Source organism: Propithecus coquereli, unplaced genomic scaffold (genome assembly GCF_000956105.1).
Source record: "Propithecus coquereli isolate 6110/MARCELLA unplaced genomic scaffold, Pcoq_1.0 Scaffold601, whole genome shotgun sequence".
Classification (NCBI taxonomy): domain Eukaryota; kingdom Metazoa; phylum Chordata; class Mammalia; order Primates; family Indriidae; genus Propithecus; species Propithecus coquereli.
Window position 1 is genome coordinate 668,024 of NW_012151964.1, and position 17,698 is coordinate 685,721.

At 55.1% G+C, this 17,698-nt stretch overlaps 1 protein-coding gene across 1 annotated transcript in view; it reads right to left on the reverse strand.

The window, feature by feature from the left end:
• Positions 1–17,698, reverse strand: part of RPS6KA2 (ribosomal protein S6 kinase, 90kDa, polypeptide 2) — a 186,487-nt gene that overhangs the window by 45,516 nt on the left and 123,273 nt on the right. Inside the window, exons 6-10 of the mRNA XM_012659274.1 lie at positions 16,325–16,362; positions 14,767–14,909; positions 9,020–9,090; positions 7,649–7,737; positions 529–593 (exon numbers count right to left, since the gene is read on the reverse strand). Of these exons, the coding sequence (XP_012514728.1) occupies positions 529–593; positions 7,649–7,737; positions 9,020–9,090; positions 14,767–14,909; positions 16,325–16,362 (406 nt within the window). The remainder of the gene's footprint in view (positions 1–528; positions 594–7,648; positions 7,738–9,019; positions 9,091–14,766; positions 14,910–16,324; positions 16,363–17,698) is intronic.

The window sequence follows — 17,698 nt, forward strand, 5'->3', positions numbered from 1 at the left end:
TCCCCCCTCCCCCTCCCCCCTGCCCAACATCCAATAGATGTTATTCTTATATGTGCATTTATGGCATTTCTTTTTGATGTGACCTCTCCTATGTGGGCATCGGCCCGATGAAAGATCGAAATGCAGCGTCGTACCCTCTCCTGCCTACAGCCCAGCACTAGCGGATCCCGGCGGGACCAGCTCCTCGGGACCCGGATGGGGCGCCCTCGCGGGCTACAAGGCCAGTCCTCCGGACCAACCAGGGAGGCTCCGTCCTCGGTGAGGCTGGGCAGGGCTGTGGGGGCCACTTTAGCTGAGTCTCTAAGGGACGCCAGGCCTAGGGCGGGAAGGGGACCCACTAGCCTGTGCCTCTCACATCGTCAGCCCATCGGAGGCGTCCTGGAGCCCCCTGCCTGCAGGTGACGAGCCACATTCGCCTGTAACCTGTGCAGTCTGGACTCTGAGGACCGCTGTTGCCACGCAGCTGCCCTGTCCCCCCACCCACTTCCCCGTCATCGTGAGCAGGTGTGGACAGGGCGTGCGACTTACATTCCAGTCTACGGTGACAAAGAAAGGGTGACGCTTAATCTCCTCCACTCCGTCAATGCCAGCACCTGTCGCAACAACAAAGCAGAGATTACACTTCAGAGCAAGTCCAGATCCCAGATCACGGTTATCTCTGATGGTTCCTCCACAGTGGTGTGTGGGGTGGGGCCGCCCTAGCCTCTCGCGCAGGGGGCACCGCTCAGCCCCAAGGGCTTGGGACAGGGAGGGGCCCGGTCCCACCCGGTAGGGGTGGGCAAGAGGTGGCAGAGAGAAGAGGGGGACAGGCTGGCCAGGCTGCCTGCTCCAGGTGTGAGGATGCCGGGACACCCCTGGGGAAGGCCCAGGGGTGTCAGCCGCAGGCAGGTCCTCCTGGGAGGCTGCCCTGCAGAAGAGCTGGAGGGAGGTGCCACAGCGGGGTGCCTCGTAAGGCTGCTGTGGGGTTCTGCCAGGGAAGGAAGAGGAATTCAGGCAGCACTGAGTCCTGGGGGGAAGCCAGGGCCTCTTGTCCACACCCAGCCACACTTGAGGCTGCTCAACACAGATGACTGTTTTTAACTGGAGACGTGTGGCAAATGGCACTGCTTTGCCTGTTATTTCTACCTAAGCTTCCCTTACTTTGTTGCTCACATTAAAACCCTAAGGCCCTGGGGACAGGGGAGGGACGAGCAGGCAGAGCACAGGGAGTCTTAGTGCTACGATTCTGTCCGATGCTGAGGCTGAGACGGGGAATGTGTCATCACACCCCTGCCAGAGTCGTCAGGGCGTCCACCGAGGGACCTGGTGTGACGACGGCTTTAGTCAGTAATGATGTGTCAACGCTGTTTCATTCACTGTGACAAACGTGCCACACTCACGCAGGATGTTACTACCGGAGGAAATTGTGGGGTTGGGGGTGCAGGGAAACCTGCTGCAGTCTGTTCAAGTTTTCTGTCAACTTAAAACTATTCTGAAAGTAGTCTACTAATTAAAAAACAAAAACATAAACAAAAACGAAAATGTAACCCTGAGACCCAGGACTGTTTTTCCCAGCACAGGACAGCCTGAGAGGGCCCAGCGCTCTCTGGTCGGGAGTTGGGAACAAGTAGCTGGGCAGGGATCTGGGCTAGGCTGCAGGAAGGCCGAGGGCAGTGGCCGGAGCCCCTGTCTGGGATGCGGCTCATCCCTGAGGCCCGGGCTCCCCTTGCTCTGTGTGTAGAGGTGCCTTCTGACGCCACCTCCCCGCTGCGGCTCTGCCCCAAGCCAGAACCTCTGTCCGCCGTCCAGTCCCAGCTCGAGGGAGGGCAGCTGTGCTGCAGGGGAAACCGAGAGCAGTGGGGCGTGACGGGCAGAGCAAGGTCGTCCTCAGATGCTGCAGTCGCCACAGCAGGGGGTGGGAGCTGCCTTGGCCTCAGGAAGGGTCGCTGGGTGGACACAGGCCCAGGGCCACCTTCCACCTCAGCCGGGCCACCGGCTTGGAAAGAACTGATTTGACCAAACTCACCGGTGGCAGTTTCAGTCACTATTAGAGTCGGTTGTTTGGGTAATTGCCATACTGTGACATGAAAATTCACCGGTGAAGGAATTAGGCGGAGTCTCAGGCTCGGGAATTTCTCCGTGTGAGGACTCGGGCAGACAGCACACGTGTGCCTCATCGCCCCACGCCCGAGTGGCGGCAGTCACTGTCCCACCTCACAGACCGGGACAGAGGCTGACGTCAGCTGGTAGCTTGCTCAAGGTCATACTGGAAGTTTGCGCCACAGAAACAGGCCGTGAGGCTGGTTCTGCCAGACTCCGCTGAAGCCGTCCTCAGCCCCCGTGCTGGGGTCCCTCTGGATTCCCGAGTCTGTCTCCCTTGTTTTCCTGTAAACCCTGAGGCCTCTGCACGCCCGCGCCTGGCGCGGTTGGTGACAGGTGCTCAGATGCTGCTGTGACGACACTTCGGAGCAGCGCTCCCGGCCCGTCCAGACGGAGCTCCTCTGTCACCACGATTAGATAAGAGGAAACTTGCCTCTGCTCTGCACCTCTCCCGGCTCTTCTGTTTGGCGACTGCTGGATGCACGGCCGGAAGCACCCTCAAGAGGTGGGTGACTTGAGGAGACGCTTCGGAGCCCTGGGCACACGCCCTGCATGGCCACTGGCTGGCTGTACTTCTTCTCATTTTGTACCGTTATATTTCACTCTCAAGCGCCGTTTGCAAATACGGTCTGCAGGAATTTAAAAGGTGGGGTGCAAAGGAAATACGGGCGTTGGTGTACCTGTAAAATCTTCCTTCGTATGTGCCAGGCTTTCTTGGGTCACTGAACGGACACATTTGATCTTTCCCTTCTTTCTTCTGTTGCAGCAAGATTTTGCACCGTGTTTGAGTTTTGAGGCCTCAGCAAACAAGGTCACGTGTGCACACTTTGGTTATTACTAAAAATTTATAGGTGTTTTAAAGGTGGAAAACACGAAACAGAAGGAAAACTTGTGGGCTCAGTTCTTTAAAGCCTGCATCAGCCTTCCCAGGGCAGATGGGTGCATTACTTTGGATTCCAGCCCTATTTATCCTCTCTTGAAAGGTGCTGGAATAGGCCACACTGTCCTTGGCCCTTCCTTTTTATCTAAACTCAACACATTTGACAAATAGTGCGCGGAGCTCCGGCTGGGAGGATGGGGAAGTGTGTGTTGGTATCTGAACCACCGTGGGCCTGCTATGGGATCTGGACCAAAACGCCGGGAGTCCGTTCTAGGAGGAGGCTGCGCTCCATCTGGACCACAGAGCACTGACGAGAACAGGTCCTGGACAGACACATCTAGGGCGGAAGACTAGAATTCTCTCCTGTTAGTGGGCGTGACGATTTGTCACTAAGTTCCCCAATGCCTTGCAGACGCGAACTAGAAGTTCCGTGGAACAGTAGATTCAGGCAGTCATGCTTGTTCCTGCAGTAACAACACCTAATCACGCTTGTCCTTATCACCTGTGGTCCACCTCCAAATGGGGATATCACTGAAAGTTTTCTGGATGCACGTCCCAAATTTCTACACTTTGGTTAAAGGTATAATTTTGTAACCAGTTAGAACTTTCAACGCACAGTTTTAAAATCCAGCGCAGGCCTGTGATGGGATGTATTCTCTCCCTGTACCGAATATACCCGGCTCTTCTACTTTACATTTTCAATGAAGAAATCCATCCATGCACTTCATCGTGGGCTTCTAAATTCTCAGTAAACCATTCCCAGAAGGTCTGCGTATCTGCCAAAAATATTTTCATCGTGTCTTTGTGTCCACAGATAGCCTTGGGACTCCTCTGAAATATTTAAAGTTTTGTTGTTGGGGGTGTTGCTTTAGAGTCACACAAAATCCGTCTCTAATTCTTCCGGGAACATTCAGACTAAGCTGAGCCGACTGCCACTGCAGGTGTCTCTAGCTGGTGCACCTTCAGCGCCCAGTGGCCGTCCCCGGCAACTTCCATCACTGGTTTAAATACTAGGTCTGCTTTTCCATTCCGTCATCGCTTACAGGTTATCTGCACATTACTTTTTTAGTTTTAAAGTTTTTTTTGCCAATTTGAAACTTTGTTCGTTTAAAGTTTAAAACCTTTGCTTGCCAGTCGTCTGTGTCGCTTGGAACACTGCGGGTTGGGAGTTGGGGGCAGGCCGGGCCCAGGTGCGTGCAGCACGGCGGCCAGCTCCCCAGACAGGCCCCGGCCCACTTGTGCCTCTTGTGGTTTCAGGGTTGCTGCGAGGCTGGGACCGTTTGCTCGGCCTGGAGCAGGCTGCCCAGGCTTGGCTCGTGACAGGAGGGGCTGGCAATGCCACTGCAAACTGGGATGAGACTTGGAGAGCAGGATGGACCGTGTTTGAAGTCATTAAAGTGCACCTTTTGGAGACCAACCCTGGACAGGAAAGCAGAAGCAGAGACACAGAGAACCCTGCCAGCACGTGAGCCGTAGGCAGCAGGTGTTCTCCGAACATAGCAGGACGGGCTTAGTTGATGGGCGTTTATTTGCTGTGCTATTTTTGTGCTCATCAGCACATCGAATTCCTGTCTAACCTTTGCCTCTCGTTCTCCGGGAGTCCTAGAATATCCCAGCAGTTTCTAGGAGCAGCTATAGATGCTCGCTAGGGATGGGCTGAAGGGCTGTCAGCCTTAGGGGGAGCAAAACCACCGGGAAGCAGGCTCAGTGCACTTTACACCCATCGTAACTCTTCCTGTCTTTTGGGAGAGTCGGGAAGGAATAAACTCCTCTTGCACAGCAAGATGCTTTTACAACCGTTCCTAGAAATTACTACAGTATAAACTTCTATCAGAAGAGGCGCTTACTCGAGTCACGATGATCCCACAGGGCCCAGCCCTGTGACGCCCGCTGGCAAGAAGCACCCCTCCTCCCGGGGGCGTTCATCACCTCTCCGCCCCCAGAGCTGAGCCCAGTGGGGACGTGCCCAGAACTTGCCTCTGGCACGGCCTCCCTCACATTTACACGTGCACTGTGGGGGCTGCCGGGCCCCTTTCTCATCATCTCACCTTTTTCTTAGTCAATTCTTTGAAATTCCCGGATCTGCAAACCCTTCAGAGCCACAGAGCATTCCACCTGGGAGGGAGCTTGCCCTGCACACATAAGACACGGAAGGCGAGGCCGTCCAGGCCTCCATCCCGGAGTGTGCCCACCTGCCCCGTGGGTCTTTCCCTAACTCGTGACCACGCGGCCACCAGGACAACTGTTCAGAGAATCGAGACAGAGGTGTCCCCCTTGGCTGCATCCTCCAGGGGACGCTGCCCACGCACGGCTGTGTCGCACTCCCGGGCTTGGCCCTCTGGTCCCTCTGCCTCCCCTCCAGCCTTTGCCACCGTTTGGGCGCGAGGAAACCACAGAAGCCACACGCACCCTCAGACGCACCACTCTCCTAGCTGCCACGACTTTGCACGTGAGTTTCCCGGGCCTGGCACACGCCCCGCCCACCCCAGCACACTGCACAGCCTCTGGCGCCCAACCCGGAATCTCCGCGGAGCAGCTCCATCACCCCGCTGGTGACAACGGAGGCTGTTTGGGGTCACCCGTGTATCCTGCACACGCTTCTCTTAGGGAGCACATCGCGCTGTCAGATAAACAACGTGCAACGCAAATAGCTCGGACTCTTCCGGCTGCCCTGCCTGCCCGCGGCGCCACAGCACAGAAAACAAATTTGACTCCCAGACTCTTAACGTCTGGCAAGTGTAAAATTTCACCAGCAGACTCAGAAAAACTAGCTGCTTCTGTCCCTCTTTCTGTCCACGTCCCCGATGTCTCCCAGGGAGGCCACTGCCCAGGTGTCTCTCTGCCTGGGTCCTCCCCCGAGAAAGCCCTGCCTGGGTCCCACCGCCCCGACCTCTGGCCTGTGCGTTTCTTCCCGATGCAGTGTCAGACTCTCGCCTCAGTGACCAGGGCTGCTCTCCTGGGAGGACCTTCGCCTTCCTGCCTTCCTCTGTGGCTGCCTGCTGAGTCCCCCCAGGGAAGGGATCTCTGGACGGGTGCACAGTCCCTGTCCTTAGGGCACAGCTTCCTGGACCCTCTTCTGGGGCAGCCCTGTAAAGCGCAGGCAGTGTCTGTGCTCACTAGTTTCAATCAAACTCACTGGACGACAGTATGTCACAGACACCAAGCCAGGGCCCGTGCCGGGTGGCATCAGGGGCTGGGCCGTGCCGTGTTTGCACACGCCCTTGCACGGGGCACGGTGGCCTGGGCAGGCGCAGGCCTGCAGCAGGACAGGGTCAGGCTCTCCAAACACTCATCTCCGCAGCTCCGACGCTGAGATGCTGCCGAACAGCCCCGCTCCCAGAACTTCTATGCTGGTACGCGTACTTCTGTTGGGTAGATTTCTGGAAGTGGAACTTCTGGGTAAAAGGGTGTATGTATTTAAAACGTTGATGGCGTTGCCACAGTGCCAGAGTGTTGCAGGGGTTTTCCCTCCACCCACACCCACGCGCCCCTGGGCTCTCCGAATTCCCCAGCATCCGCAACACCGTGGGTGCGAATCGGCACCTCGCCTGCCTCCCTGTTCCGCTGCTGTCCCTGCGGCTCCTGTGTGGGGCCCAGGCCAGAGGCTCCTCCCACCACGGGAGCTCACTGAGCCACCAGCCTCCCTCGGACCCCTCAGCCCTGCAGCAGGGCCTGGGGGCAAAGGTGAAGGCTTTGCTAGGTTGTGGGAGGGATGAAGCGGGTCTGGGGAGGAAGACAACCGACCGCAGGAGATGGCCACTGAGACGTCTGTAGGGGATTTTAAATATCCGATTACACGTAGAGTTGCCACCCAAAGGCAATTCTACATGGAAATCTTTTTATAAAGTAAAGAATCATTTTGAAATGAATCAGTGGGAAGGAATAGTTGCATAAATGATAAAACCTGGATTAGAAGTTGAATGTAAATGTGTCTAATTGGCCGAATACAATAATAATAATTCATAACAACATGAATTTCATGTGAATTCCTCAATATTTTAAATGCGTCAATATTGATTTTTTACAATCACCTTAACTTCCCTTTTCCTAAGATCACTAAGTAGCTGCACAGAAATTACCTCGTACATTCTCAAAATATTCCTGTGGAGTAGGACGGTACTTTTGATTCTAGCTTCATTTTTAATAACCGAAGGATCACAAATTAACGCAAAGTTCCCCGAAATGAAAGCTGATGCAGGAAAGCCACTAAAAGGGGCTGATCTTCCTGCAGGGTGAGGTGTGCAGACAGGAGAGTCTCAGTTTCTTTCCTGAATGAAATATTTCCTGATTTAACATTCGCTTTCCCTTCCTTAATCATTCGCCTTCTGTCTCTGAGGTTAGAGTTAAAAAAACAGTAATTACAGACCAGATCTTTGATGTTTCAGCGCCAGTCCCTAAGACCTCCCAGACCAACTCCAAGACTCCTCCATACCTTGTCACACACACAAAGGAAACGAACAAGTGCTTGGTTAATCAGCACTGACAGACAGGGACCTGCGTGTCGGAAATCACGACAAGCCCTCGCGTGCTTGGAGCTTGGATGGTGTGCAACAGTATTAATATTCTGACCTCCACTTAAGGCTGTTTTCAGACCTCGGTAAATGTGCAGCCCGGTGAGAGCTGCCTGGAGCAGGAGGTGGCCCCTGCTTCCATGTCCCCGCGGGGGAAGGGGCGTCACGGGACGCTTACCCAGCCGGTTGCAGGGGTTCCTCTTGAAGAGGGCTCGCAGCAGACCCTGCGCCTCCATGCTGAGGAACTGAGGCATCCCCAGCTTGGCTCTGAAAAACAGAACCACAGTTTAGGCTCATGCTTTAGGAACACCGTCAACATACACAGCATTGTTAATGGAAATTATCTATGTTTTCCAAAACCTAATAAAAAGCCCTTAGTGGCATTGTTTTGCGTTCCGGCAGGTCTCTACCTGGCTCCATAAGAGACAGCGGGACTCTCTCGCCGGCCTCTGCCTTCAGCCTGGCACGGCTCTGTGAGGGCAACCTGGGAAGGGACAGTCTAAGGGCGCCCACGGTCCTCGGACCACACCGAGAAGCCGAGGCACAGAGCTTGGCTCTGTCCCTTCAGAAGCTCGCTGTCCCTCCCAAGTGGCAGGCCCGAAGGCCACACCTGTGACTTGCTGAAGGGATTATTCTAACTTTAGAAAAAGTTAAGACCTCGTTCTCCCTTAAAATTCAAACAGACAGAGGTCATCACCACAGAGACCGTGGGCTGCAGCCACAGGTGTCTGCAATTGGAGGTCACCTGATAGAGGGAAAGGCTGATTAAATGGAAGGACAACAGCCCAGCTTTGCAACAGGGTCCTCACTATGGGGTTTCCTTTGCGCATCTCTCTTCTCCCATTTATATGATGACCTATTAAATACAAAACGCAACTTGCGGTGTTTTACGTGCGTCTCCATTTTATGAAAGGTACATGTCCACTTGCAGATGGTTTGCAGAGCTGGTCACAAGGGCAAACATCTTCATGACTTTTCCCTCCAGTGGCTGTAATTCCGGTCGCTTGCTTAACAGGGGAGGGACTGATTTGGGGTCCCCGGCCCCCGGGTCCTGTCCTCCCTCCTTGCCTGTCTCGGGCAGCCGTGCTCAGCCGCTCCAGCTCATGTTTAGGATGCCACGTGAGAGGGCACTGGGCCAGACTTCCTTCTACGGTTCTGAGAGCAAATCCATTTGCTTGGCAAATGACTCTTCATGAGGATTAAGCAGAAACATGGTTTTTGCTCAGTCACTTGGGCAAAATGACGCTATTTCCTGCCAACATCAGCCAGAAGGGGTCAGACATTACAGGGATGGGGCTGACAGGCAGAGAAGGAGGGGACCTGCTCCTGCGTTCTCTCTGCAGAGGGTCCCTGAGTCTTGGTGCTTCCGGAAGGCCGCCCACCATCATGTCTGAGAACCCAGACACTGGGCACCCTGGATGACTTTTACTGATGGAAACTCTATCTGCGGTGGAAGTGGGGGATGGACTACACCGCTCACCCCACCTGCCGCCCCCACTGCTGCCGCCCACTGCACAGCCCAGACTCGGGGCGTCTCCCCACTACTCACTTGAGGATGAGGGCCATGGTCTCCTTCCGGTCCTTCCCCTGGAACGGCAGGGACCCCGTGAGCATCTCGAACTGCAGAGCAACAAGAGCAGGGGGGTTCCTTTGTTCAGACGGCCCTGACTTAGCAGCAGAGCACCCCGAGGGGCCACACACAACCCAAGTGCGTCCTTTACTCAAATCCTCCGTCGGGTAAGTGCAGGCTGGCCTGCGTGCTTGGGGCACGTCGGCGATAAAGCCGCCTCGCGGGGCTTACGTTTCAGTGGGCGGGACCAGTGAGCGATGAACAAGGTCAACATTAAACTACGAGGAGGTGGGAAGGTGCTAAGGTGATGGAGAAAAGAAAGAGAGTGGGGTGCTGGGTCTGGGGACAGAATGCACCTTACGTGTGGTTTAGGGCCCCGTCCTGCCCTGGAGGCTGCTGTGGAGGGGATGGGCCAGGAGGAGGAGGAAGAGGAGGACAGCATGTTCCTATTGGATACTCATGTGCCAGGCCAGGGAGGGCAGAGCTCCCGGTGTGAGATGCACCACGGAACAGCCCACGCCCGACACCTGCTAGGGACAGCGTGGCAGCAGTCTCGCAGATACGGGCTGCCGCCCGCCCCCACTGCTATGGCATCGTTAGTGCATGTTTGCTAGGATGGAGCTGGCGGCAGAGGACCGAGGCAGGCGGCCTTTTCTGGGCAGGGATTTCATTCTTGCACCGACTCTCCTGGGCACAGGCAGTGCTGATCACGTGGACTCTGGAAGCAGGTGCCGGAATCTCGTGCCCTTATCAGAGCAAGTGCACATCTGACCACTTCTCGCGACAGAAACCAGGGCAGCAGCAACGACACATCTTTTTCATGAAAATAAGATCCTGAATCTAACAGAAATGTGCTGAAGCCTCAGTCCCACCCCATGTCTTTAAGGTCAGCTCAAGTCGTGAGAAAGCGGCCTCAGCACAGGTGATCACAGCGTCACTCATTTGCCCTCGCTGGTTTTTCCCGCCCGTGCTCTGCTCCATCAGATTGACCCCCGGCACTTCCCTGCGCGTTGCGAAAGCCTCGGGAAACACACAAAAGTAGAAAGAACAAAATAATCACACATAATCCCGTTGTCCAAAAATATCCACAACTAACATTTGTCTGCTCCTTCTAGCACTTTGTTCAAGCTGCTTTGTTTTGTTTTAAAACACAGATAAGGCTTTGCATACTAGTTTCTTACAGAGAATATAAAACTTTCAATGCTTATTATAAAATCTTTATCATATCACTTTATATGTAGCTATGCCAGAACATAATAGTGTGTCTGTTATCGTACCCTTGAGAGGGTTTCCCTTTTTTTGCTATTAAAAGTAACACTGAAATGTACATAAAAGTTTGCCTAATATTTGGAGTTACCCTAAGTCTTTATTAATATCACTAGTCTGCTTTCTGAAAACAAAGTTTTAGAAGAAATTAAAATGTTTCTGCCAGTTTGATGTTTGAAGCCTGCTCCATCGCACTGAAATTTCTGCCCACCCTGCGCCCTGAGTGCGGCGCACAGCGCAGGCCGCTGCAGGTGACGACGGATAACCGCGTAAGCAACAGAAAGCTGGAGGAAGAGAGTCCAGATGAGAATTTAAAGAGAGACAAACATAATTAGGCTCGAATGCTCTGACTAGCTCGAAAGGCTCGAATGCTCTGACTAGCAGATGAGCTATTCATCTGATAAAACAGGATGAACATTTATAAGCTGATTATACAAATTAAAATATCTCGTAAAATGAATCGTATTAGCAAAGGGAGCTCTTTTTCTATTTGGTTCTTTCCTTCTTTCTTGAGTCGACTATTAATAGCATCACGCAACCCCATTCCCAAGGAGAAGCCCCCGGCGTGTGAACTGAGGAGGCCGTCACGGAGGCTCAGCACCGGGTCCCGTGCACCAGCGCCCGCCCCACGCCTGCGTATCCCCTGCTTACGACCGGCCGACCAGCACTTGGCCGGCGTCTGTTTAGTGATGTCCGTTAGCTTTTGACCAAGGACCAGCGTCCGTGTGCTCTGTGCTTTCTCCCCTTCCCCTTCCTCCTCTGTCCGCGTGGGTCTCTCCCCAACCACCGGACACGGGGGAGCCCCCAACCATCCATTGACCCAGAGAGCACCCAACACTGCGTGCACACGGGTGTTCCCGCTTCTTGACGAGGGAGGTGATGATGATGGTGGTGGTGCTTGGGGGAGGGTGCCGCACTCACAAGTCGGCACCAAAGCCAGGCTGCAGAAAGGCACGAGGGAGGGTGACGAGACGCAGCCGTAGTGTCACTGTGGGTAGCTATGATGCTTCTAGGAAGACAATTCAACATATCTAAAGCAGCAGTTCTCAACTGGGGGACAATTTTGCTCCCCAGGGGACATTTCCCAATGAAGGGAGACATTTTTGATTGTCGTCTGTCATGACTGGGGGCGCTGGTGCTCCTAGCATCTACTGGGGGGGATGGACGCTGCTAAACATTTTGCAATGCACAGGACACCCCCTGAAGAACAGCCCTCTGGCCCCAAACTTCAGCAGCGCTGGGGCTGATCTAAGGGACCTAGGAGAGGCCGCCCTGGGGCACAGGCGGGGCACCTCTCAGGCTGCCCGCGGTGCTGGGGGCAGTGGGATAAGGAGATTCTCTGGAGAAAGACACGGTAACAGGGAGCCCAGATTTCAAATTCCTTTGGCTAATCAACATTCTCAAAAAGAAATCAAAAGCTAGTGAATATTTTAATCTGAAAACAGGCAAGAACAAACCCTACCACGCAGGGGATTGCTTGAGGTGGTGGCAGACCGCCCGCGGGTGGGGCGGGGCTGGGTGTCCAGCACGCATGTGGATGCGTGTGGATGTCTCTGCGTGCACACACACACGCTCTCTAACGGGAGCTGCCCCTTGCCCTGTGCCTGCTGTGAACTAAAATAAAATCTTAAGGCTCCCCCCACCGCCTGACTGAATAGACCCCCTTCTAGCCAAGGGGGTATCCTAAAACTAAATTGCCTGCCAGGAGGAAGGAGGTCAGACAAGCCTCATCATGTCCCCTCCCTTCTTGGGGATATCCTTGGTAACCCATTAACAGGCCTAAGGGTATGCAAGACACACCTGCAGGTCCTCAATTTACACAACAAATCTATGTCTGGTGGCTTGTCTCTGATAAACAGCTCCTTATGTTGAAACATTCCAAGCCTTTAGACAAAGCTTCCTGTCTTCAATCGATTACAAGTCAAAGAATCTTTAAACCCACCAATAACCTGTAATCCCCCCCACTTCGAGATGGCCCACCTTTTCAGGCCAAACCAATGTATGCCTCCCACGTATTGATTCATGACTTTACCTGTAACCCCTGTCTCCGTGAAATGCATAAAACCAAACTGTAACCCAGCCACACCGAGTCCACTTGCTCAAGGCTTCTTAGGCGTGGCTCCAGGTCATGATTCTCAAATTTGGCTCAGAGTAAATCTCTTTACAACTATTTTACAGAGTTTGGCTTCTTTTCCATTGACACTGCCCTGTGCCATGCACTGTGTTAACACATCTAAGCCTCGAAACAGCCTGGGGTGGGACAGGCACTGCTCTTCACAGCCTCCTAGGGAGGCCCGGCCCCCAGGGGAGGGGCTGAGCTCTGACGGTCAGTAGAGCTGGGTGACAGGGGCGCTTCACAGTGGGTGCAACATCCAGAACACCCAGTGCCAGGGGTTAAGAAACAAGAGAAGATGCTTTAAATGTCTGAAAAACTCAACGCAGACATCCTTGTAAACCGACCGCGGCGGCGTGCGGGTCGCTGGTAATTCACCGTCACTGCAGAGCCGACCAGAGGTCTCCTTTTCCAGTTCCAGGTTCCTAACTTCAGACATTCGACCTTCTTCAAGGGCGGTGATTCCTCGCCACTGTCACAGGCATTTTTATTTCTTTGCGGTCTGCGGAGGCGCTTTCGGATTGCCAGACCTAGGACGCTCCTCCGTGAAGGGATCCAAGCTCGCGTCCATCGCAGGGGACGGACGCCGTCAACACCCCTCCCCCAGGTGCTGTTTCCAGGGCTCAACTTCGTTAACAAAGCCAGTGAGGGCACCTCACAAATGCACGAGCTCCACACTGATCCCACAAAGGCGCAGGAATGATGCCTCAAAGTGTCACGAGACCCAGTTCCTGACTGCAAATGAGAATTCAGAAATAACTTTCGATGTTGCCCACAGAAGTGCAAAAAGCACGAGGTCACAATCATCGGGACACCTGCCTGGGAGCCGGGGCTCCCATGGGGGCCAGGAGAGTCTGATGAGCAGGACTGAGAATGTGTTTCTAGAACAATTACAGGATCTCAAACCTGCCCCTTAGGTGCTGGGAGCCAGAGCTTTCATTTCTGTGCACAGGAAAATACCGTCCTTCCCGCCTAACTTGCATGTCTCCCGGTTCACATCAGACGTGAGCATGCCCTGTGAACTCTGGCGTGCCGTGCGCATGTAATCTGACCATGGTGGCAGTCACCCCTGCTTCATGCTGAGGGTGACACAGCAGCTCTGGAACCCGCAGACCACGTCCCAGCTCTTCCCAGCCGTCCTGAGACTCTGAAAGGACTGGGCAGCTCCAGCGAACAAGTGAGCGATTCAGTGAGAAACGTCCTGTGGCCAGTGACACGTGTGGGCAGGCAACACGGGGTCAATGACCGTGTCCAGAGCCACAGCAGGGCCACCCTCTCAAGGTCACAATCTGGGGACCAGGAGGGTGGGACCCAGGGCGGTGGAGGCCGGCAGGGCGCTGGGTCTGAGTAGGGCACCTGTCCGTGCTCACGCCAGGGTCTCCACGCCCACGTTGGTCCCTCAGGGCACAGACCTGGCTGGGCACAAGCTGCTTTCCGTGCTGGGGGCTCTGGGTGAGGGTGACGTGGCGCTTCAGGGACCCTGTGTGCCAGGAGACACTGGCAGAGACAGACACTTACAATAAAAGACGATCGATGTCAGAACAGCACCAAGAGTGCCAAGGTAGACGCCAAAGACAGAGCCCCGACTGTGCCCGGGAGAATCAGGAAGGGCCTCCAGAAGTGACACTTCTCTCTTCGTGCCGGGGCAAGTGGAAGAGGGAGCCTGCGAGCAGCTGGGTGGGGGGGACCAGCTGAGGACAGGCCTCCCCCTTTCCCTCCTGCCTCTCCTCTCTCCATCGTGGGATTTCCCAATCTTTCCCTTTGTACGTCTTTGCGAGTCTCCTTTTTCCTTTCAGTTTCTCCTTCTATTTCTTTAATTTTCAATGACTTGGACCAGAGAAATTTTAAAGGTATGTTTTATAGTATGGAATAGATTTTATGGCCACAGGACATCCCGCCTAGTGTCTGTGCAAACATGATATAAAGACATTCATGTTCCTAGGTGCAGATGTAGAAACGTTCAACCTCGTCTATATTTTGGTTCATGCTAATTTTCACAACTAAGTGCAAGGATTTTGTGTTTGAAATTTAAAAAATATTTTTAATATGAAAATCACTGCATCCCTTAAAACCCTCACGCTAAACTTATGTAGCGTTAAGTGTACGGAGGATTTGACTCTTAATGTACGTGCACTTCCCAACGGTGGGATTTCGGAGGGACAGAGCGATGGGGACGCTTGGCCGGAACTCCCCGCCTCCCGCCCCACGTCGCGCTCAGGGGCTGGTTTGCACGTTTCATGCTCCGCTTCCTCCTCTCATCTGTGACCTCTGAGCCGACCTGGGCACAGGGGCCACTCGGGGGACAGCTACCCCATTGCACTGGCGCCACCAGAATGACGGGCCTTACCATGAGCACGCCGAAGGACCACCAGTCGGCGCTCTGCGTGTGCCCCCGCCGGTTCACCACCTCCGGCGCCATGTACTCGATGGTCCCGCAGAAGGAATAAGCCCTCTTGTCGTGGTCGATGGCCTCCTTGCTCAGCCCGAAATCTAAACGCAAACACAGCGCAGGCAGCTCCTCAGTGTCTGCTGTTCAGGACGTCCCATGAGGGCTCCTGCACGGTGGGCGTCAGGCCATTGACGTCCCTGTCCAGGGCGGGCCGCAGAACCCCCTCGGGTGTAAACATGACCTGCCCAAATGCCGCCCGAAGCCCAGCAAGTCAGACTCCACGGTATGAGGGAGTCCTGTGAGTCTGCGAATTCGGGAGTGCCCTGTAACAACATCAAGGAACCGTGTTCTTGGTAACCGCCGTGCACCAGGCGGAGGTGCGCCGACAGCCCTGGGGCAGGCGCCAAGCGGGGACAGAGCGCAGTGACCCTGCCCTGGCAACGCCAGCGTGGAGAGGCGGCGGAGCTAGCACTGGAGGAGGGACCAGGGTTCACCAGGTGCCCCAGAGCCAGGAAGGGCTTCTCAGCGAAGCAGCTCCAGAGCCGGAACAGCGAGAGCTCAGAACCCGAGGGTGGTGGACGGTGGCGTGTGGCTGAGTGTGGAGCTGGGCAGGCCCAGGGCAGCGCGTAGAACAGTGGTGCCCAGAGACGTGCACGTCCTAACCCCAGACCTGTGACTGCGCCACCTCACAGAGCACAAGGGACTTTCCATGTGATTAAGCCGGGACCTTAGCACAGGAGACTCTGCTGGATTTCCGGGTGGGCCTGACCTCATCACAAGGGTCTTTAGGGGGGTTGAGGGGTGGCCGAGGGGGATCTGGAGATGCTGGCTGCTGGCTCCAGCCAGGCCGCAGGGGCCCAGGCCCGGGCATGCGGCCACTTCTAAAAGCTGAAAAAGCCAGGACAGGGGCCCTTCTGGAGGCTCCAGAAGGGAACTAAGCCCTGATGACAGTTTGGCTTTAGCTGTGACAGTGACTTTGGATTTGTGGCCTCCAGAGCTACAAGATGATAAATTTGTGTTGTTTTAAGCCACTAAGTGTCTGGTATTTTGCCACAGAAGCAACAGAGCACTGGTACAGTGGGGTGTCATGCGGTCAGAGTGGGGTGTTTTCAATTTGATTGGACTTGAGCTGCAAACGGGGGCCGTCGGGCAGCTACCACACTGTCCAGGAAACGCCCAAGACTGAGGGAGACAGCAGTGTGGGACGCGCTCGCTGCAAGCGAGAGCCTGGATGTCCGCCCCGCGGTCAGCCTGGGCATCGAGGTCTGAACTAAACACTCAGTGGAGCCCAGACAGAGCGTGGTGGGCGGAGGGGACAGAGCACCGCCTGGGGAGCGCCCGCGGTTCTGGGTGTCCCAGCACACAGAATACAACCTGTCCCTAGCTACGGAAAGGTCAGCCGACCGGGACGAGCGCCTGGCAAAGGTGGGTGTGCTGAGCAGGCTTTGGCTGGGGGTGGCCCCAGATTCCTCAGGGCCGAGAGGAAGTCCCGGGGGAGACGGCGTCTTTCACAAACCTGTGATCTTGATATGTCCCTCTTCGTCCAGGAGGATGCTGAAAGACAGGGAAGGAAAAGACGCTTCAGGAAGAGACCCAGCCGTGGACTGGCGCGCCCAGCTCAGAGGGCGGCTCCGGGCAGAGCCTGGCCCTGGACCACCTGCTGTCTGTGGGGGGCCCTTGGGGTGCTGCCCCCACACTCCACGGCCTCCCCAGGTCAAGGGGTGCAGGTCCACGTGTCTGGGAGGCAAGGGACACCTGCATGCTCCTGTGCCCGGGTGACCGCCAGCTTTGACCTTCCTGAGTCCCTAGGGAGGGTCTGAGAACCCTCCAGACTGTTCTGAGAGACGCGCAGGACGGAGTAGGTCCTGGTTGCCCCGGCCTGCGGAGACCCGGAGCCTCTCGGAAGGAATGTTCTGCACCCAGGAAGCGTTCAATGCGCACAGACCCCCTTTCTCTCCCCACATCCCCTCCCTGAGCCCCGCCCTGCTCTCGGGACCAACCCGGCCTCCGGGGCAGCCTGGGCACCAGCCTGGGCCTCAGCATCAAGGAGCTCTTGGGGTCCAGCGGGATCATCCTGTGGTGAGTCCTGGTCCCAGGTGGGCACCCGAGGCTCCCAGGTCTGTCCCGTTCCCTGTGTCTGCAGGAGATCTGGCTTTGCTGGTCCCGGCTGCCCTCCACAGAGAGTGGGGGCCTGGGAGGGGCTGGGCGCAGCGTAGCCCCCTCCTCTGTGAACTTTGGGCTGGAGTCTGGGCTGCAACACCTGGGACCCCCATGACCCCAAAGCTTCCTGCATCTTTTTGTCTGTCATTACATCCTAGTCCACCACATCCCAGAGCCCTAAAGAGACCAGGCTGGACAGAGACAAAAGCAAGGCTTGGAGGATTCGTACGTGACACCTTTGAAAAAAATCTGAAAAAGGAAGGAAAGGCTGACACACAGGACAGCATGGGGAACCTGGAGGACATAATGCTCGGCGAAGTTAGCCTGTCACCAAGGACAGATACTCCACAATTCCGTGTGTGCGGGATCCCTAGAGGGGCCCAATGCACGGAGACAGAGAGCAGGATGGCAGGTGCCAGGGGCTGGGGCATCGGGAGGGGTTAGTGTTCAGTGTGGACAGAGCGTCAGTTCTGCAAGATGAAAAAGTTTTGGAGATGGATGGTGGTGACGGCTGCACTTAATTCCACTTAAACACGGTTAAAATGGTAAGTTTTATGTTCTGTGTATTTTACAATTTTTAAAAATCTGCCATGGACTAAAAAAACCCTACTATTTTATGGAAATGGGAAAGAATAGGTTATAGCATGTAATTAAGACAATTTATAATTAAAGAGCCAAATGTGTTTAATCTTCGCCTTTCTTATACTGTCTTTGCCTGGAGTTGGTATCA